Source organism: Megalobrama amblycephala, linkage group LG3, assembly GCF_018812025.1.
Source record: "Megalobrama amblycephala isolate DHTTF-2021 linkage group LG3, ASM1881202v1, whole genome shotgun sequence".
NCBI classification, from domain to species: Eukaryota; Metazoa; Chordata; class Actinopteri; order Cypriniformes; family Xenocyprididae; genus Megalobrama; species Megalobrama amblycephala.
This window is the reverse complement of record NC_063046.1, coordinates 9,667,022-9,688,583: the sequence shown is the minus strand read 5'-3', so window position 1 is coordinate 9,688,583 and position 21,562 is coordinate 9,667,022. Positions and strand designations below refer to the sequence as shown.

The following is a 21,562-nucleotide window of genomic DNA, read 5'->3' as shown; positions in this document are numbered from 1 at the left end:
AACCAGAACATTCAGAAAAGAAAAAAAAAAAAAAAAAAAAAAAAAACATTTTTTGGTGTGATTTGAGATAAAGCAGTATACGGGTTTAAAATATATTAAATTATATATTAATAATATTACTAGTTTTTCAGTGAATTGTCCTGCCTTAAAAGGAGTTCAGAACAATTCATCAGTGCACATAATTAAGAGAAAATAAAGTTTGATCAAAATGCATTAACTTGCACAGACTGTAAAGACATTTTTCTTTTTGGGTGATGTCTCCAAGGCCTCTAGTCACTCCTCACATTGTTTATTGGTTTGCAATGGTAAAATCAAATTATATATTAGAAAATCTGTCTTTTCTGTAAAGCCTGCACATAAGTGGAGAAGTTTAATTGTTAATACCAATTTCTTGTACATACTGTGTGAAAATCATTTAATGCTAAACATAAAGGAAATGGCTCCAGGCTACATGTACTATTTGCATGTAGTAAAGATGTAGTAAGTGATTTCTGAGAAATGCTTTTGAAATTGGATCGGACCGAGCATCACGACGCTCTTGTAGACAATCAGCAGTAGGGGGCGTGTCCACTCATGATGGAGGAAGAGAGAGTGAGCCAATCAGCAGTAGTCAAGTCAAGTCAAGTCACCTTTATTTATATAGCCTTTTTACAATGCAGATTGTGCCAAAGCAGCTTTACAGTGATAACTGGTATATCATTTTGGCTGCACAGCAGCTCTTAAAGAATAGTGTCAATGCAGGCAGATCAAAGCACTGTTGAATATCAAATGTCAAGTGTCCCCAACTAAGCAAGCCAAAGGCGACAGCGGCAAAGAACCCAAACTCCAACAGGTGACATCAGGTGGCAAATAGACTTCTGTGTTAAGGGGTGTGGGGGTGTGTCCACTCATGATGGAGGAAGAGAGTGAGCCAATCAGCAGTAGGGGACGTGTCCACTCATGATGAGGGAGGATAGAGTCAGCCAATCAGCAGTAGCAGTAGGCATGTCCACTCATGATTTTTCCATATTTATTTCTGCAAACATTGAACATTATATCTGATTGAGGTTAATCGTATTACTAGTCTTCTCCACTGGATGTCATCCTCTTATTTACCTTGTGCGATAGCAGAGACCCTGTCATTCATTCAGTGCTTTACATGGCGGATGCAGATGCGCCTTTTAGTGTGAAAGACGTTCCAGACAGTTGAAGGAACTGTCAGTGTCCTGATCGGTCCAGCGCTGCACGGGCACGAAAGTTTATCATTTGCACGTGTTATCAAGCCTTGCCAATTCAAGCGTTCAAGCGAAAGAGAACTTGCGAGTTGTATGAGAAGTTGTGTGCACACACACCCGAAGCACAAACAGCTGCATGTCTCACACAGCGTGCAATTATTAAAATGAACTGTCTTTCATGTCTCCTTGCGCCTAAATGGACAAATTCTCAGAATGCACGCCTTTGCAAGTATCCAAGTAAACAGTCGGTTATGGCTTAAGTAAACAGTGGATAACAGCAGCCTAATATTCCTGCAGCTGTCTGTTTTAATGTTAATCAGGCTACAAAAGACAAAGAAATCTCTCACTGCTCTACGCTGAATACCGTTTTTGTAACTTTAATAAGGATTAACCTTTTTTTAATTTGTACTGTGAAGATTATGTGCAGTGATATCTTCCATTGCATGTTCGTGGATTTTGAGGGCGGAGCACTGAAGTGTGTTTGTTTGGGTTGAATTTAAATATGAACAGTGTTCAACAATGACACTCAGAAATCACTTACTGCACCTTTATCAGGTAAAGTCAACTGCAATGGCTTTCTGAATGTGCATGACTACGAAAAATATGTTTACTTTCACCTGTGGAAAATCGTTGCGTCAAATGACCACAAATAAAGTGCAAAGTCTGTTGTGATATTACTAAACCTGTTTAAACTGACACGTGTCAATCTTCTTGTTCATTTGTGTAACTTGACTTGCTGTTAAAGCAAAGGCACAAATGACAATGCAACATTTTTGAGTTTCTGATTCATTTTCAAACACCTTTAATAGTCTCAGGTCCTTTAACTGTTTAGTGTTTACCATTGTTTTTAAGTTTGAATATCCATTTCAACAACCTTTTGTCTTCACTAGTTCCTTTTAAATGGCCCTGTGCTATGACAAATGAATTTAAATATTCCGTGTATAGCCTCTCAATTCAAACAAACATTCAAGATTTTATTAAATCTGTATGCATAATAACTATAAAATAATCATAGAAAAAAATGCTATTTAAAATACTTTTAGATGAAGAATACTGTCACCTTTCATGTCAACTTTCCAAAAGCATTTAACCTACCCAAATACTTATTCAAATCATATCTATAAAAATTACATTTGTTAGAGGCTCAGGGAAGCCTGTTCAAAAACAATGTTACATCTATTAATCATCTATAAGTGGCCAAACATTTGCTGCACCTTCATATTGATTTTTTTACCATTCCTTTTTTTAGTTGAGGGAGGAAAATCAATCAAGAACATACATGTTTGAGACTCTCATAAATCTGCACTGTGATTCATGGTCTATTCAGTGTCATCTAAAGATTGATTAGTCATTTTTGCATTTGTTTTAAACAGGTCTAACATGTTGTGGGTGTAATTCAAGCCACAAGCTCATCCCTGTGTCTTTGTGTGGAAGCACAATTTGACTTTACAGCTACACATCAGGTTTTTTTCACACATCAGTGATAATGAAAAAGAGACAGGTGAGACAGATGTTTGCTAAGTCATGCATCCCTATTACTATGGCTCATATACGTAGGTTTGATGATATGAACAAACCGCTCTGACCTGACCCATGGAAGTATTAAACTTCAGAGCGTTTGTGTTACAGACATGAATGATGCATATGATGAGCCAGTGAAATTGAGATTACGTTTTTAATGCAAGTCATCTGCATAATGATTTTTGCCTGGCCATCCAGCTATAACCAGCTATCAATGCTTGTAGGCTAAGAACAGAAAACATAATACCTTTCCAGAACATTTCAAATGCACAAACACTCAGGAAAGAGACTAGGGAGTAGAAAATGTTGAAAAATAATCTGTTAAACTGCACTTATCAAAATAGATTAAAGATTAAAGCTGCAGGATATCATGCTCACATGCAAAATAGCCTCAAACTCTGTCATGATGGCCAATCTTACTGCATTCAACTTGTCTGGGATACATCACCTGCTACAGTCTGAGTCATTGTCAGGGACAGGGACTGGATTAGAGTAAACTCTGCATTTTGAGGAAATGGCTGGGTAAAAATATAACAATAGCGGTTTCGAGTAATACATCAAATACTTGTACTGTGTCAAAATAATTTCAAAACTCTCATGCTAAAAAGGTTTAGCTACTAGATTTGAGTCTGTTTTCTATGTTATTTTCTATGTTATGTAGGGGGCAGTCGTGGTGTAATGGTTAGAGAGTCAGACCCAAAGGATGCAGGTTTGATTCTCAATAATGGCAGGAAATGACTGTGGTGCCCTTGAGCAACCTGAGGCACTTAACCCCCAATCGCTCCCTGGGCGCCACAGCAAAAATGACTCGGATGGGTTAAATGAAGAGGACCAATTCCGAATATGGGTTACCATACTTGGCCTTCACTTTCCCTTTCACTATCCTGAAGTTATTTACACATGAGAAGACACTTTGAGGAAATATTAATATATTACTTCTACTTTTACAATTGCTTGAGGAACTACAACTAAATCTAGTAACTGATATTTTGCAATCAAATTTCAGAAAATATCCAATATCGCAAAAGTTTATTTAAACCAAATTTCATGAATACTTTCACTTTGCAGTTAAAGAGATAGTTCACTCAAAAATAAAAATTCTGTCATTAATTACTCACCCTCATGTCATTCTAAACCCGCAAGACTTTCCTTCATTTTCGTTTTCATGTTATGCAGCACGTTTGAGCTTCCGCAACAATCAGTGAGGTTCATTCTCGTGTTACGAAGCACGTTTGAGCTTCAGCGAGAACCAATGAGGTTCATTCTCGTGTTACGAAGCACGTTTGAGCTTCAGCGAGAACCAATGAGGTTCATTCTCGTGTTACGCAGCACGTTTGAGCTTCAGCAAGAACCAATGAGGTTCATTCTTGTGTGTTACGCAGCACGTTTGAGTTTCAGCAAGAACCAATGAGGTTCATTCTTGTGTGTTACGCAGCACGTTTGAGCTTCAGCAAGAACCAATGAGGTTCATTCTTGTGTGTTACGCAGCACGTTTGAGTTTCAGCAAGAACCATTGAGGTTCATTCTCGTGTTACGCGGCACGTTTGAGCTTCTGCAAGAACCATTGAGGTTCATTCTCGTGTTACGCAGCACGTTTGAGCTTCTGCAAGAACCATTGAGGTTCATTCTCGTGTGTTACGCGGCACGTTTGAGCTTCTGCAAGAACCATTGAGGTTCATTCTTGTGTGTTACGCAGCACGTTTGAGCTTCAGCAAGAACCAATGAGGTTCATTCTTGTGTGTTACGCAGCACGTTTGAGCTTCTGCAAGAACCATTGAGGTTCATTCTCGTGTTACGCGGCACGTTTGAGCTTCTGCAAGAACCATTGAGGTTCATTCTCGTGTTACGCAGCACGTTTGAGCTTCTGCAAGAACCATTGAGGTTCATTCTCGTGTGTTACGCGGCACGTTTGAGCTTCTGCAAGAACCATTGAGGTTCATTCTCGTGTGTTACGCAGCACGTTTGAGCTTCAGCAAGAACCAATGAGGTTCATTCTTGTGTGTTACGCAGCACGTTTGAGCTTCTGCAAGAACCAATGAGGTTCATTCTCGTGTTACGCAGCACGTTTGAGCTTCAGCAAGAACCAATGAGGTTCATTCTTGTGTGTTACGCAGCACGTTTGAGTTTCAGCAAGAACCAATGAGGTTCATTCTTGTGTGTTACGCAGCACGTTTGAGTTTCAGCAAGAACCAATGAGGTTCATTCTTGTGTGTTACGCAGCACGTTTGAGCTTCAGCAAGAACCAATGAGGTTCATTCTTGTGTGTTACGCAGCACGTTTGAGTTTCAGCAAGAACCAATGAGGTTCATTCTTGTGTGTTACGCAGCACGTTTGAGTTTCAGCAAGAACCAATGAGGTTAATTCTTGTGTGTTACGAAGCATGTTTGAGTTTCAGCAAGAACCAATGAGGTTCATTCTCGTGTTACGTGGCACGTTTGAGCTTCTGCAAGAACCATTGAGGTTCATTCTCGTGTTACGCAGCACGTTTGAGCTTCTGCAAGAACCATTGAGGTTCATTCTCGTGTGTTACGCAGCACGTTTGAGCTTCAGCAAGAACCAATGAGGTTCATTCTTGTATGTTACGCAGCACGTTTGAGCTTCTGCAAGAACCATTGAGGTTCATTCTCGTGTTACGCGGCACGTTTGAGCTTCTGCAAGAACCATTGAGGTTCATTCTCGTGTTACGCAGCACGTTTGAGCTTCTGCAAGAACCATTGAGGTTCATTCTCGTGTGTTACGCGGCACGTTTGAGCTTCTGCAAGAACCATTGAGGTTCATTCTCATGTGTTACGCAGCACGTTTGAGCTTCAGCAAGAACCAATGAGGTTCATTCTTGTGTGTTACGCAGCACGTTTGAGCTTCTGCAAGAACCAATGAGGTTCATTCTCGTGTTACGCAGCACATTTGAGCTTCAGCAAGAACCAATGAGGTTCATTCTTGTGTGTTACGCAGCACGTTTGAGTTTCAGCAAGAACCAATGAGGTTCATTCTTGTGTGTTACGCAGCACGTTTGAGTTTCAGCAAGAACCAATGAGGTTCATTCTTGTGTGTTACGCAGCACGTTTGAGCTTCAGCAAGAACCAATGAGGTTCATTCTTGTGTGTTACGCAGCACGTTTGAGTTTCAGCAAGAACCAATGAGGTTCATTCTTGTGTGTTACGCAGCACGTTTGAGTTTCAGCAAGAACCAATGAGGTTAATTCTTGTGTGTTACGAAGCATGTTTGAGTTTCAGCAAGAACCAATGAGGTTCATTCTCGTGTTACGTGGCACGTTTGAGCTTCTGCAAGAACCATTGAGGTTCATTCTCGTGTTACGCAGCACGTTTGAGCTTCTGCAAGAACCATTGAGGTTCATTCTCGTGTGTTACGCGGCACGTTTGAGCTTCTGCAAGAACCATTGAGGTTCATTCTCGTGTGTTACGCAGCACGTTTGAGCTTCAGCAAGAACCAATGAGGTTCATTCTTGTGTGTTACGCAGCACCTTTGAGCTTCTGCAAGAACCATTGAGGTTCATTCTCGTGTTACGCGGCACGTTTGAGCTTCTGCAAGAACCACTGAGGTTCATTCTTGTGTGTTACGCAGCACGTTTGAGCTTCAGCAAGAACCATTGAGGTTCATTCTTGTGTGTTACGCAGCACGTTTGAGCTTCAGCAAGAACCAATGAGGTTCATTCTTGTGTGTTACGCAGCACGTTTGAGCTTCAGCAAGAACCAATGAGGTTCATTGTCGTGTTACGCAGCACGTTTGAGCTTCTGCAAGAACTAGTGAGGTTCATTCTCGTGTTACGCAGCACGTTTGAGCTTCAGCAAGAACCAATGAGGTTCATTCTTGTGTGTTACGCAGCACGTTTGAGTTTCAGCAAGAACCAATGAGGTTCATTCTTGTGTGTTACGAAGCACGTTTGAGTTTCAGCAAGAACCAATGAGGTTCAGTCTTGTGTGTTACGCAGCACGTTTGAGCTTCAGCAAGAACCAATGAGGTTCATTCTTGTGTGTTACGCAGCACGTTTGAGCTTCAGCAAGAACCAATGAGGTTCATTCTTGTGTGTTACGCAGCACGTTTGAGTTTCAGCAAGAACCAATGAGGTTCATTCTTGTGTGTTACGAAGCATGTTTGAGCTTCAGCAAGAACCAATGAGGTTCATTCTTGTCTGTTACGAAGCATGTTTGAGCTTCTGCAAGAACCATTGAGGTTCATTCTTGTGTTACGCAGCACGTTTGAGCTTCTGCAAGAACCATTGAGGTTCATTCTTGTGTTACGCAGCACGTTTGAGCTTCAGCAAGAACCAATGAGGAAATGGATGGGTAAAAATATAACAGTAGTGGTTTCGAGTAATACATCAAATACTTGTACTGTGTCAAAATAACTTCAAAACTCTCATGCTAAAAAGGTTTAGCTAGTAGATTTGAGTCTATTTTGTATGTTATTTGATATGTTATGTAGGGGGCAGTCGTGGTGTAATGGTTAGAGAGTCAGACCCAAAGGATGCGGGTTTGATTCTCAATACTGGCAGGAAATGACTGTGGTGCCCTTGAGCAACCTGAGGCACTTAACCCCCAATCGCTCCCTGGGCGCCACAGCAAAAATGACTGACTTGGATGGGTTAAATGAAGAGGACCAATTCCGAGTATGGGTTACCAAACTTGGCCTTCACATGTCACTTTCCCTTTCACTATCCTGAAGTTATTTACACATGAGAAGACACTTTGAGGAAATCTCAAATTAATATATTACTTCTACTTTTACAATTGCTTGAGGAACTACAACTAAATCTAGTAACTGATATTTTGCAATCAAATTTCAGAAAATATCCAATATTGCAAAAGTTTATTTAAACCAAAGTTCATGAATACTTTCACTTTGCAGTTAAAGAGATAGTTCACTCAAAAATAAAAATTCTGTCATTAATTACTCACCCTCATGTTATTCTAAACCCACAACTTTCCTTCATTTTCGTTCTCATGTTACGCAGCACGTTTGAGCTTCCGCAACAATCAGTGAGGTTCATTCTCGTGTTACGAAGCACGTTTGAGCTTCAGCGAGAACCAATGAGGTTCATTCTTGTGTGTTACGCAGCACGTTTGAGCTTCAGCAAGAACCAATGAGGTTCATTCTTGTGTGTTACGCAGCACGTTTGAGCTTCAGCAAGAACCAATGAGGTTCATTCTTGTGTGTTACGCAGCACGTTTGAGTTTCAGCAAGAACCAATGAGGTTCATTCTTGTGTGTTACGAAGCATGTTTGAGCTTCAGCAAGAACCAATGAGGTTCATTCTTGTCTGTTACGAAGCATGTTTGAGCTTCTGCAAGAACCATTGAGGTTCATTCTCGTGTTACGCAGCACGTTTGAGTTTCAGCAAGAACCAATGAGGTTCATTCTTGTGTGTTACGAAGCATGTTTGAGCTTCAGCAAGAACCAATGAGGTTCATTCTTGTGTGTTACGAAGCATGTTTGAGCTTCTGCAAGAACCATTGAGGTTCATTCTCGTGTTACGCAGCACGTTTGAGCTTCAGCAAGAACCACTGAGGTTCATTCTCGTGTTACGCGGCACGTTTGAGCTTCTGCAATAACCATTGAGGTTCATTCTCGTGTGTTACGCAGCACGTTTGAGCTTCAGCAAGAACCAATGAGGTTCATTCTCGTGTGTTACGAAGCACGTTTGAGCTTCTGCAAGAACCAATGAGGTTCATTCTTGTGTGTTACGCAGCACGTTTGAGCTTCAGCAAGAACCAATGAGGTTCATTCTTGTGTGTTACGCAGCACGTTTGAGCTTCAGCAAGAACCAATGAGGTTCATTCTTGTGTGTTACGCAGCACGTTTGAGCTTCAGCAAGAACCAATGAGGTTCATTCTTGTGTGTTACGAAGCACGTTTGAGCTTCTGCAAGAACCATTGAGGTTCATTCTCGTGTGTTACGAAGCACATCTGAGCTTCTGCAAGAACCAATGAGGTTCATTCTTGTGTGTTACGCAGCACGTTTGAGCTTCAGCAAGAACCAATGAGGTTCATTCTTGTGTGTTACGCAGCACGTTTGAGCTTCAGCAAGAACCAATGAGGTTCATTCTTGTGTGTTACGAAGCACGTTTGAGCTTCTGCAAGAACCATTGAGGTTCATTCTCGTGTTACGCGGCACGTTTGAGCTTCTGCAAGAACCATTGAGGTTCATTCTTGTGTTACGCAGCACGTTTGAGCTTCTGCAAGAACCAATGAGGTTCATTCTTGTGTGTTACGCAGCACGTTTGAGCTTCAGCAAGAACCAATGAGGTTCATTCTTGTGTGTTACGCAGCACGTTTGAGCTTCAGCAAGAACCAATGAGGTTCATTCTTGTGTGTTACGAAGCACGTTTGAGCTTCTGCAAGAACCATTGAGGTTCATTCTCGTGTTACGCGGCACGTTTGAGCTTCTGCAAGAACCATTGAGGTTCATTCTTGTGTTACGCAGCACGTTTGAGCTTCTGCAAGAACCATTGAGGTTCATTCTTGTGTGTTACGCAGCACGTTTGAGCTTCAGCAAGAACCAATGAGGAAATGGATGGGTAAAAATATAACAGTAGTGGTTTCGAGTAATACATCAAATACTTGTACTGTGTCAAAATAACTTCAAAACTCTCATGCTAAAAAGGTTTAGCTAGTAGATTTGAGTCTATTTTGTATGTTATTTGATATGTTATGTAGGGGGCAGTCGTGGTGTAATGGTTAGAGAGTCAGACCCAAAGGATGCGGGTTTGATTCTCAATACTGGCAGGAAATGACTGTGGTGCCCTTGAGCAACCTGAGGCACTTAACCCCCAATCGCTCCCTGGGCGCCACAGCAAAAATGACTGACTTGGATGGGTTAAATGAAGAGGACCAATTCCGAGTATGGGTTACCATACTTGGCCTTCACATGTCACTTTCCCTTTCACTATCCTGAAGTTATTTACACATGAGAAGACACTTTGAGGAAATCTCAAATTAATATATTACTTCTACTTTTACAATTGCTTGAGGAACTACAACTAAATCTAGTAACTGATATTTTGCAATCAAATTTCAGAAAATATCCAATATTGCAAAAGTTTATTTAAACCAAAGTTCATGAATACTTTCACTTTGCAGTTAAAGAGATAGTTCACTCAAAAATAAAAATTCTGTCATTAATTACTCACCCTCATGTTATTCTAAACCCACAAGACTTTCCTTCATTTTCGTTCTCATGTTACGCAGCACGTTTGAGCTTCCGCAACAATCAGTGAGGTTCATTCTCGTGTTACGAAGCACGTTTGAGCTTCAGCGAGAACCAATGAGGTTCATTGTCGTGTTACACAGCACGTTTGAGTTTCAGCAAGAACCAATGAGGTTCATTGTCGTGTTACGCAGCACGTTTGAGCTTCAGCAAGAACCAATGAGGTTCATTCTTGTGTTACGCGGCATGTTTGAGCTTCAGCAAGAACCAATGAGGTTCATTCTCGTGTGTTATGCTGCACGTTTGAGCTTCCGCAAGAACCAATGAGGTTCATTCTCAAGTTACGCAGCACGTTTGAGCTTCAGCAAGAACCAATGAGGTTCATTCTCGTGTGTTACGCGGCACGTTTGAGCTTCCGCAAGAACCAATGAGGTTCATTCTCAAGTTACGCAGCACGTTTGAGCTTCCGCAAGAACCAATGAGGTTCATTCTCAAGTTACGCAGCACGTTTGAGCTTCAGCAAGAACCAGTGAGGTTCATTCTCGTGTTACCAATGAGGTTTATTGTTGGATGAACTATCCCCTTAATGACCTCAACTAAAATCTCTTGAACAAAGGCTTGAGTCTAATTCTAAGAAATCATGGTTTCAAAATCTTAAATGTTGGAATACACTAAAAAAATATTTCAAATCAGACAACCAATAAAACAGGATCTCTTTGGTGACAACACTGATAACTAGCACATAGACATCAGCCAAATTGGGCGTGAGATACAGCCGCTTTCTCAAACTGCATATAATCATTAACTTTTAAGTAAACAAAGTCAACCGTAAAGCTGGGTTTGAGCTAACAGTTACAGTGGATTGGTCCAAATGGCATCCACTTGGTTCATTGGACACTAGTATTATCTCTTCATTCATTTGTATAGTCCCAGCTATACAGTGAGCCACATGCAGCTGTCAGAGGAATGATATTTATAATCCATCTATACATATATACACACCTGAGTTTGTTTAGTTTCCTCCCCATTTGGTTGCTATGTTTATATTTCAGGCCTAATTTTTAGACAATTTGGAAATAATGGGAATAACAAAGTGAAAGAAATCCTACTGAATTCAGGCCACAATGCTGTACAATTGATTTATCCATCTATCTGGTTCCCCACACATTTAGACTACTGAATCTGCATGTTTTTTCTCCTGGTTTGGAATCCTGTTCTAATGTTTTGTAAATGGAAGGTACTGTAAGAGAATTCCAAGCACAAGAATTTAAAGCTTTTTCAACTCACAAAAAGCATGTCAAAAACATTTCAAAAACAATGCAGCATGTCAAAACAACATTAATTACTATAAGATAATTCCAAACACACACAAAAATGTGAAGCTTTTTCAACTCACAAAAAGCATGTCAAAAACAATGCATGTCAACACAACATTATTTTCTCCTACTGATAACAACTTAACACGCGATTATTATACATTGTCCCTCCCACACCTCAATGAAACACCTTTCACTTCTACAGTGGAGGATTTATTACTGTCTACAAAGTGACAATCAAAAAAAATGTGCAGAATGCATTATGATATAATCTTGTCTGTCTGCCACAATATTTTGCACAATATGGAAAAAAGTGTAACAATTAAAGTAAACAAAACAAGAGTGTAAAATCAATCAAATTCATCCTCATTACTTGTGGGACAGTCCCAACAGGTAGATGATCCAACAATTCAAACATTTAAGTTAAGTTAATTCATTTGAATGCATAAATAATAATTTGAATAAATCACAGAAGTATCCCTACCTGAGTTGCAGCGTTTAATCCATTTCATTTAAACCAAAGACGCTTTGGACCAAAGAGAAAACATCTCATGTGTTCACAGCAGCGCTTTCACTAACTTCCTACTCTAGTACGAGTTACATGAGTAATGCAGCAACACTTCAGTTTGTGATGAGTTACCGAAACACAACAATTGGGTGGAACGGCAGCAAGCATGATTCTACATCAGATATTACTGGCCCGGAAGTTGTCCTTAATTGGTCATGACAGCTGGGTCTAAAAACTTATATGTTAATATAACTATTAATTGCATATTTAATCAATATAAATGTTTATTAGCTCCATTATTCAGTTATAAATTCAACGTCTAAACCGCTGATCAACTAGCACGCTGACAGCGTTGTCAGGCGACATCTGTTACTTTTCTCATCTCTGATGAGGATGGACCAATCACAGTTGTTTGTGATGAATGGCTAAATAATTTTATAGAGATTGATGACATGGCTTTTTATTTATGAACCAAGTAGAAATTTAAACCAAAATTGAAACGGTTATACATTTTAGTGTATACATTTATCAAAAAAAGATAAAAATGCTACTGAGTTTTGAATGGGTTTCAATGGAGAATTTGTCGTTGTGAGCCACCAAGCGCCCCCTGGAGGAACATGCGTTTATTGTCCCAATAGAAATAGTTACTTGTCGCCCAACGGGGTCGTTCTTTGGCCCATATTAAACAAGCCTGCTGTAATCTGACAGTCACATGGATCAGATTGTAATCCTTAGAGTTTCTCATAACAGTCAGGCTGCTGTAAATCCTTTCCGTTTGTGAGATAAGGGGTTATCATTATATTATAAACAGACTTTTTGCACGTTTCCTCTCTGCTGAGCATAAAATCTGTCTCTCTGCTTCATGAAAATGACTAATGTGCTTAAATAAGAATGAATATTGGATAAATAAGTATAGTTTACTTTGTTTTGATGCTCTAATTGATAGTATGTGGTGTCTAGTGGTTAAATAACTGTATATTTTATATCATCATTATATATTTTGGAACCTGAACTGCTGGTTGATCCAGATGTAACATCCCTTGAATAAGCATGCAAGAAGCTTTAGATAAAAGCATCAGCTAAAAGACAAATTCGTTTCAATTCTTTGCACATCACCGAACGCATATTTATGTATATTAAATGTAACTCAAAGCATAATACATTCTTGCAGAAATGAATTCGCATGTACCATGCAAAGGTAGTTTGCTCTGATCACTCAAAAAAATCCCCTTGACTAAATTTAAAACAAAAGGAGTAATGTTTAGTGCAAAACAAAAGAGAAAACGGTAGGAACCGTGTCAACCCTGCATGCTTCTTCTGTGGTTATGAGGAAAAAACCTCAAACATCATCAAAGAATTCACATCCTGTTAAATACCCATAAACAACCTTCTACTGCAGTAAATGGCCTAGTTAATAATTTACACATGAAAAGTATATAACTCCAAAGCAGCTAAAAACAACAGAGGTGATTAACATCATGTTTATTGCCATTTATCATGGTGTACAAACAATAAAAGGGACCAGCTTCTAGATTTGAGAACAAAATTTGACATCCAACAGAGTTCAATTGATTGCATTGGCATCAAGAGAGAAATGATATTGTATGGCATGTAAAAAGATTTACTGAACAGCCGTGAAATAAAACCTGGTATTAGCAGCAAAATACCTAAACATCTCATGGGCTCAATGTTCACATCACAACTAGTAAATGGATATAAAGTCTGAATAAAGGATAAAAACACATTTAAATATTCTTTATATATATTTTTTTTAAATGCAGGGTTTTTAAAGTAACAGTATTTACACTCTAATTTTCCAAATTATTTGTGAAAATTACATTTTTATACTGCGTTCACTTACAGAGGGATTGTTGTTTTAAGGATTAGTTCACTTTCAAATAAAATTTTCCTGATAATTTACTCACCCCCATGTCATCCAAGATGTTCATGTCTTTCTTTCGTCAGTCGAAAAGAAATTAAGGTTTTTGATGAAAACATTCCAGGATTATTCTCCTTATAGTGGACTTCACTGGACTCCAAACGGTTGAAGGTCAAAATTACAGTTTCAGTGCAGCTTCAAAGAGCTTTAAACGATACCAGACGAGGAATAAGGGTCTTATCTAGTGAAACGATCGGTCATTTTAGAAAAAAATGTAAATGTATATGCTGTATATAAACAAATGATCGCCTTCCAAGTGATTCCACCAAAACCGCACTTTCATATTCTTCAGAAAGCCGCAGCGGCAGTTTAATTTTTTTCCGTAAGTAGATTAGGGAATGCGTAGGACATACAGCGTAAGCTTTTTGAAGAATGTGGAAAGCAGAAGCACATGCAAGGCAATCATTTGTGTTTATAAAGCATATACATATACAATTTTTTTCAAAAATGACCGATCGTTTCGCTAGATAAGACTCTTATTCCTCGTCTGGTATCGTTTAAAGCCCTTTGAAGCTGCACTGAAACTGTAATTTTGACCTTCAACCGTTTGGAGGTCAGTGACGTCCACTATAAGGAGAATAATTCTGGAATGTTTTCATCAAAAACCTTAATTTCTTTTCGACTGACGAAAGAAAGACATGGACATCTTGGATGACATGGGGGTGAGTAAATTATCAGGAAAATTTTAATTTGAAAGTGAACTAATCCTTTAAGCAGTAAAGGCAATTTTATGATTTTTAGCTCATTTTATAATCCCCTAGGGTGACCATTTTATCATCTTTTCTCCACAAACCTTGAAAAACCTGAAAGTGTCATTTGGCTGCCAGTTGATGATTGACATGCAGATACCTGAGGTTCATCAAAACTTGACAGACAAGTAAACACTCCACTGAGGTTTTCTGTGGCCATAGCACAAAAATGAAATCAAATAAAATTGGTAATCATCAAACACATACACTTCATCACAACAAACAGCAAGTCCCAATCAATATCTATATGGCTTTGATTGAGTATTCAGATAAAAATACAAAAGACAAAAGCTTTCAAAAATAATATACTGCAAATAATGCAGCAAGGCTAACCCTCTATTGACAAAAAAAAAAAAAAAAAAATGTGTCAGACACTTCATAACATATTTTTAACAATGTAAATTCTTGTAAATACCTGCACACATTTACAAGAACTTATACCTGCTGCTTTAGTGGAGTCTTGACTTATCAGTCTGCATATCTGTTGACTTGTTTAAAGATCCATCCATTGTCCTAAGTTTCCCAGCTGTCTGTGCGCATGCGTTTGACTGAGGGATCCTGCTGGGTCTCCGTCTCGGGCGATGATCTACTGCCTTGCGCTGATGCGGCGGCGGCCGTGTGAGAGTCCAGCCGCTGGTCCTCACGGTCGCTGCCCTCATATGAACTAGCAGAAGAGCTGAAGCTCTCGACTTCCTGTCTGGAGCTGGGCCGAGGCCTGATGGTGGGGTACACCGAGTGTCTGGGAGGAGAGATGGGCTCGGATTTGATGCTGATGGTGGAAGAGTCAGAGGCCTGAACTTGAGGTTGTGTGCTTCTAGAGGTATAACAATAATTGATATCAGTATTTACACTATACTGTTGAAAAGTTTGGGCTCAGTAGGATATTTCTGAAAGAAATTAATACTTTTTGTTCAGCAAGAATGCATTAAATTGATAGAAAGTGACAGTAAAGGCATTTATAATGTTACACTCTGGGTTAAAAACAACCCAAGTTGGTTGAAAATGGACAAACCCAGCGATTGGGCAGTTTTATGTAACCCAATTATTGTTTAAAAATGACTATATGGCTGGCTTAAAATGAACCCAAAATATGTTGGAAATTAAAAATCAGACACATAATAACTAGAGGCAAGAGTAATAATCAAAAGGTGAACATTTATTAAATGAGTCATTCCACCAAACCGGTACGATTTGGACTTATTTTTAGATTTTTTTTTTACCAAAATGTATCACTTTTCTGAATGCCCCACAACATTAATGACATATTTAACTTCCAGAAAAACATATTTTCCCATCTTAGGCATCAAATCCCTATTATTATTGGTCATTATTTTAAGTTTTGGACACTATGGGAGCTCTCTGAATATTATTATAAAATGTATTTGTGATAAAATCAACTTTTTTCCTATTAATCAGATGTCCCTCACACTAATTCAGTAATTGCAAATATAAAAGTTACATAAAATCTCACACTTTTGCTATAAAGACTGAAATGGGCACTTTTTGTGACAGAAACCTCATCATTTCTGATCAAAGGCTTAACTTCAGAATTTGAACTAAAATCAGTATTCTTATGATTGAACATTTCAGACAGAATCAACTAACTTTAAATTACTTTTTCATAAACTTAACAAAAAAGAAATAATAAAAATGTAGGTGTGACGGGGTTGTGATTTTTTGCCCAAATTGTCCACTGCTCTAAATCTAGTGAATAAATAGAGAGCACATGGCATGCATCATATTAAGAAATCATGAATAATGTTGAAATAACAAAGATCATTTTCACAAGTAATAGTTTTCTATCTTTAATTGATGTAACGGGGTTGAGTCGTTAAACTTGACAAACACAATTTCACAACATAATTTAGTTATTATCATTAAAGAAGGTGGTCACTGGCCTGTGTCTGCTCACAATGTTGTTCAGAAGACTTCTGTGATGTCACTTCCTATTAATGATGTCACATAAGTATCAGTTCATTATTTTTATAGGGGGAGAGTGGTTTGTGTAACGGGGTTGAGGGGTTACTGAGGTACGGAACTAAATAATGTGATTTTAATGAATAATCATGAATTTACTAATGGATATGAAAAATATTAAAAATGGATATTTATGGGAATGGCAAAATGTATGGACTTTTTCTCATTTTATTATTCATATCCCAAGTACACTTTCATAGAAGGCCTTGAGGGACATGACAAAATAGGTGGTGTCAACTGAAAAATTAATACAATACAATTAATACAAAAAGCTTTTAAATATATATTTTGGTGACCCAATAGATAAAATACACTGAAAAACGTCAGAGGGACTCAAAGCATACCGGTTTTGTGGAATGACTCAATAAGCAATTTAATAAATGTTTAGTACTTAATTATTGTTGATTAAACTTATTAATAAATGTTCATTTCCAACATACTTTGGGTTAATTTTAAGCGAGCAATATAGTCATTTTTAAACAATAGTTGAGTTAAATGAAACTGCCCAGCAGGATGGGTCAAACTTTTAACCAAACTGCTGAGTTAAAACAACCCAACAAACTGTGTTTGTCCATTTTCAACCCAACTAGGGTTGTTTTTAACCCAGCATTTTTTAATGTGTACAAAAGAATTCTATTTCAAATAAATGCTGTTTTTTATCAATGCTTTCTCTTTATCAAAGAATCCTGTAAAAAATGTGCCTGACTATCTTAAACTGGAATGAAACCTGGGACCAGACATAATAACTTGTTTTACTTGTCAAACAACAACCCCTTCTCTTGAATGTCAAAAGACATGGTCACACCCAGGGCCGGATTTACCTCTTATTGTGACAAAGGCAAAATATATTTTTGGGCCCACCCAGCACTACATACTGTATATCACTCACTGTCGGGTGGAAACCACATTTTAACCTCATATTTTTTAAATAAATAATGTTGATGTTTTAGCTTTATATGGCCAGACACTTGCATGTGTCAGTATATTATTAACATTTTCCCAAAATCAAGCTCAAATAGAGTTACAAGTTTTTTGACCAATGAATTTCGTAGAATGTCGGACATGGCCTATGTGCTTCATTAGTACAGCCACATCTGAGACAGTAAGTGCATCGCATTACATTTTCATCAACTTATAGGTTATAAGTTTATTGTAGCTACATGTGGGCGGTCAGTTTTTTCTGTCATTTGGCCAAAATCTCATGTTATAAAAGATGAAGAGCTTTGCACAGGCTAAGACAGTATTGACTATGATTCAATGACAAATGCTAAACTAAGACACTCTTCACCACTCCTCAAATACATAAAACATTAGCCTTTATATAAAGTGTTTCTTGATTAAACAACTTTTCTCTTATTTTTCACCCCTTCTCTTGAAGGTCAAAACACTGAAAGTGTTTATCAATGTTCTGTGCTTTAACAATTTGGGTGAATGAAGGAAATGCATGCCCAAAATGGACCACAATGTGGTCACACCCAGGGCAGGATTTAACTCTTATTGTGACACAGGCCCACCCAGCACTACATACTGTATATTCGTTCACTGTCAGGCGGAAACCACATTTTCACCTCATATTTTTTAAATAAATAACGTTGATGTTTTGGCATTATATGTTCAAACACTTGCACGCAGGGTTGCCAGGTTTCACAACAAAACCCAGGCAATTGCTCCTCAAAACTAGCCCAATTGCATTTCAGGGGGTCCCACGGTAAAAATCGCATTCCAGGGGCTAAATATCATGTTATTTTGGGTCGATTCAACCCAAAGACATGAAAAACAACCCGCGGCAACAGTGTAAAAGTAGCCCGATTCCACGGGAAAACCGTGGAGTTGGCAACATTGCTTGCACGTGTCATTATATTATTAACATTTTACCAAAATCAAGCTCAAATAGAGTTACAAGGTTTTTGACCAATGAATTTCGTAGAATGTCGGACATGGCCTATGTGCTTCATTAGTGCAGCCACATCTGAGACAGTAAGTGCATCACATTACATCAACTTATAGGTTATAAGTTTATTGTAGCTACATGTGAGCAGTCAGTTTTATAAATAAAATGTTATAAAAGAAGAAGAGCTTTGCACAGTATTGACTATGATTCGATGACAAATGCTAAACTAAGACACTCTTCACCACTCCTCAAATACATAAAACATTAGCCTTTATATAAAGTGTTTCTTGAGTAAAGAAAACGCTGTACTTATTCAAAGAAACAGTACTTCTTTTACCCTTGCGTTGCAAAAAAGCAGAGACGATCCAAACTGTGTGCGACACTTCATTCAAGTTTGAGGTGGGTGGAGTTATGAGGTTTGACTGACAGTTTGAGGATAGAATGCCCAGCCCTGATCACACCTCTCTGTCATGTCCTCACCTCTGAGCACTGAACCCGGGCTGACTATGTTGGCTGTGTTTCCATGAAGACCCTGGACCTGATGTGACAGCGTCTGGTGAACTGAAGCCGTGTAAAGAACTGGCCTCTGCACTGCTCAAGGCAAAATCTGCAAGAAAAATAGTCATTCACAGTGACATGAGTAGACCTGGTGTTATTAGATTATTTATTATGTATAGGTCAATGATCTACCTGTACTGAATGATGAGGTCATGGCTGAGTACACAAGGCCCTGATGATGCAGACTGGGGGTTGACATGGATACCACAGGTGTGGTCAGTGATTGGCTGGACTGAGAGTTGTCTGTTCTCTGAGGTTTAAAGGAAAATGGTGGAAAACACAGGGGTTGATTTGTATGGAGATATATGGGCTAAAAAGCTTTACAGACAACAGCAAAAAATTATATTCAATTTATACTCACTATTCATTATTTATCATACATCACTATTCTGCAAAATAATGCAGAGAGCTGGAGCTTTTCTGAATAAAACATTATTAAATGGATGGATGGATAGATAGATAGATAGATAGATAGATAGATAGATAGATAGATAGATAGATAGATAGATAGATAGATAGATAGATAGATAGATAGATAGATAGATAGATAGATAGATAGATAGATAGATAGTGTGTCTTAAAGGCACAATGTGTAATTTTTCACCACTAGATGTCACCAATTCAAAACAAAGGCGTAGCTTGATGATGGTAAGATGACATGCAGGAAAAATGCAGGAAGTGCATGCTTTACTATGTTGTTCACTTATATTTATAAATCATGCACATGATTTACTAATTCGTTCCCTCAATTTGCTAAATCGTGCGATTTAATAAATCAAGAGAGCGTATTAGTAAATCATGCACATAATTTAGTAAATCATGCACATAATTTAGTAAATCAACAGAACAACATAGTAAAGCGTGTACATGATTTAGTAAATCAACAGAACAACATAGTAAAGCGTGTACATGATTTAGTAAATCAAGAGAACGAATTAGTAAATTGTGCGCATGATATATAAATCGAGTGAACAACAGGGACTTGGGCAGAAATCATGTTCATGGATGAGATTATGAACGTTAATGTAGTATGAAGCAGAGCAGATTCAAACAATAAGATTTACTGTGTTGAGCTATATAACATGATTAGTTTTATATCTATAAACGTATCCAAACAATTGTTCCCTTGTCTAATAAATCATGTAATATATTAAAGCGTCTTTGGTGTTTCCATGGTTTCTCGGAAATCGAGGGTCATTGATAGGCGATGCACGGTCTGTGTCCTGGTTAAAATTGCTTATTTCTCTGAATTTAAATTGTCTTGGAAACATCTGGGATAATGTAAGTACACAAGCCAACAAAATATATAACATTTTTCTAGTGGTTTTTGGATATTTTCTTACACATTGTCCCTTTAAACTTATTTTCAGTGTAAGCTTTGACTGTAATGTGTCAAAGAACCACTAGATGGCCTCATAGCATGTAAGCGTTGAACATAAAGCAGCTGTAATAAAAGTGATTTTCTTAAAATTTTCATGACCTAGACAATGAGTCATTTTTGAAAAGCTTTTCTGAATAAAACATTATCAAATATCCCTTACCAGATGTTCCTCTCCTTCTGGCAGCTTGCAAGAAAAAGATTTAAGGGCCGTTTCAGGCAGGTCAATAATACTCTCTCATTGTCTAATGATTTCAGGATGTTTCACTGACATAGAGCAGATCTGCTGCTGACAACAGACAAAGGAGATCTCACCAGTGAAGCAGCGGTGCTCTTGCATGCAGGAGGAATGAGCACTCTCAGATCAGGTTTGCGGCCCACTGTAGACGACGCTTGAGGTTTTGCAGAAACGACTCTTCCCATACTGCTTCCTTCTGAACCACAGACGAAGCCATTGGCTGAATGAGGCACAATTAAAACTGAGATTATTAAAAGTTTGGGTGAGATGTAGGTTAACATAGTCATAGGTTAGCATAGTTAATGTAGTAGTTAACTATGAACTAACATAGTCAAATAGGTAAACCTTGGGTGGGCAAGGCTTCAAATTGCATTCACACAGTGGTGACAAAAGAATTTTAAAGACTTAAAATAAAAATAAAAAGGTAATTGTGACTTTTTATAACACCATTCTGACTTTATAACTCACAATTCTGACTTTTTTTCATAATTGTGGGTTTATATAAGCAACTGTGAGTTATAAAGTCAGAATTGTGAAATATAAATACTACTATTGTACTACTGTATTTCCCCACACAACTGGACATTATAACACACAATTGCAAGTTTATATCAACCAATTCTGACTTTATAACTTGCAAGCATGTTTATATCTCGCAATTCTGAGAAAAAAAAGTCAGAATTGTGAGATAAACTCACAATTTAGTGATCAAAGCTGAATTTTCAGTATCATTACTCCAGTCTTCAGTGTCCATCAGAAATCGTTCTAATATATTGATTTGCTGCATCCTTTGATGAAAAGAAAGTTCAAATGAACAGTATTTATTTGAATACAAATGTTTTGTAACATTATAAATGTCTTTAATGCATCATTGCTGAATTAAAAAAAAGAAGCTTTTTTTACTGAGGTTTATGAGCTACATGTACAGTATACAGTATACAGTATGCACAGTACAGTATAGTGAACATCTACACAACATACAAATCCTGCTCTTTAAGAAACATTCACCTGATTTGTAGATGGTTTGTATGTAAATAGAATTACACAGTCAAATTTTGTGTGCTCTTTAAACAGACTGTTACTTAGAGGAACTTTATCATCACGGTCAGA

The 21,562-nt window shown here is 38.0% G+C and overlaps 2 protein-coding genes across 8 annotated transcripts in view; both read right to left on the bottom strand.

Moving 5' to 3' along the window:
• The window catches only part of mctp2b (multiple C2 domains, transmembrane 2b), a 41,683-nt gene extending 29,801 nt beyond the window's left edge, over nucleotides 1-11,882 (bottom strand). The window contains exon 1 of one of the 3 annotated variants that reach the window (XM_048183758.1): nucleotides 11,699-11,882. The gene's annotated coding sequence lies outside the window, so the exon portion shown is untranslated. The remainder of the gene's footprint in view (nucleotides 1-11,698) is intronic. The other 2 variants (XM_048183756.1, XM_048183757.1) reach the window with 2 other exon arrangements.
• Nucleotides 11,883-14,286: 2,404 nt separating this feature from the next.
• Nucleotides 14,287-21,562, bottom strand: part of mef2ab (myocyte enhancer factor 2ab) — a 38,646-nt gene continuing 31,370 nt past the window's right edge. For 4 of the 5 annotated variants that reach the window (XM_048183753.1, XM_048183751.1, XM_048183752.1 and 1 more), the window contains 5 exons: nucleotides 20,530-20,672; nucleotides 20,378-20,401; nucleotides 18,969-19,086; nucleotides 18,759-18,885; nucleotides 14,287-15,224 (listed from right to left, as the gene is read on the bottom strand). In XM_048183753.1, coding sequence (XP_048039710.1) covers nucleotides 14,924-15,224; nucleotides 18,759-18,885; nucleotides 18,969-19,086; nucleotides 20,378-20,401; nucleotides 20,530-20,672 — 713 coding nt within the window. In that variant the 3' untranslated portion in view covers nucleotides 14,287-14,923. The remainder of the gene's footprint in view (nucleotides 15,225-18,758; nucleotides 18,886-18,968; nucleotides 19,087-20,377; nucleotides 20,402-20,529; nucleotides 20,673-21,562) is intronic. The other variant, XM_048183755.1, reaches the window with a different exon arrangement.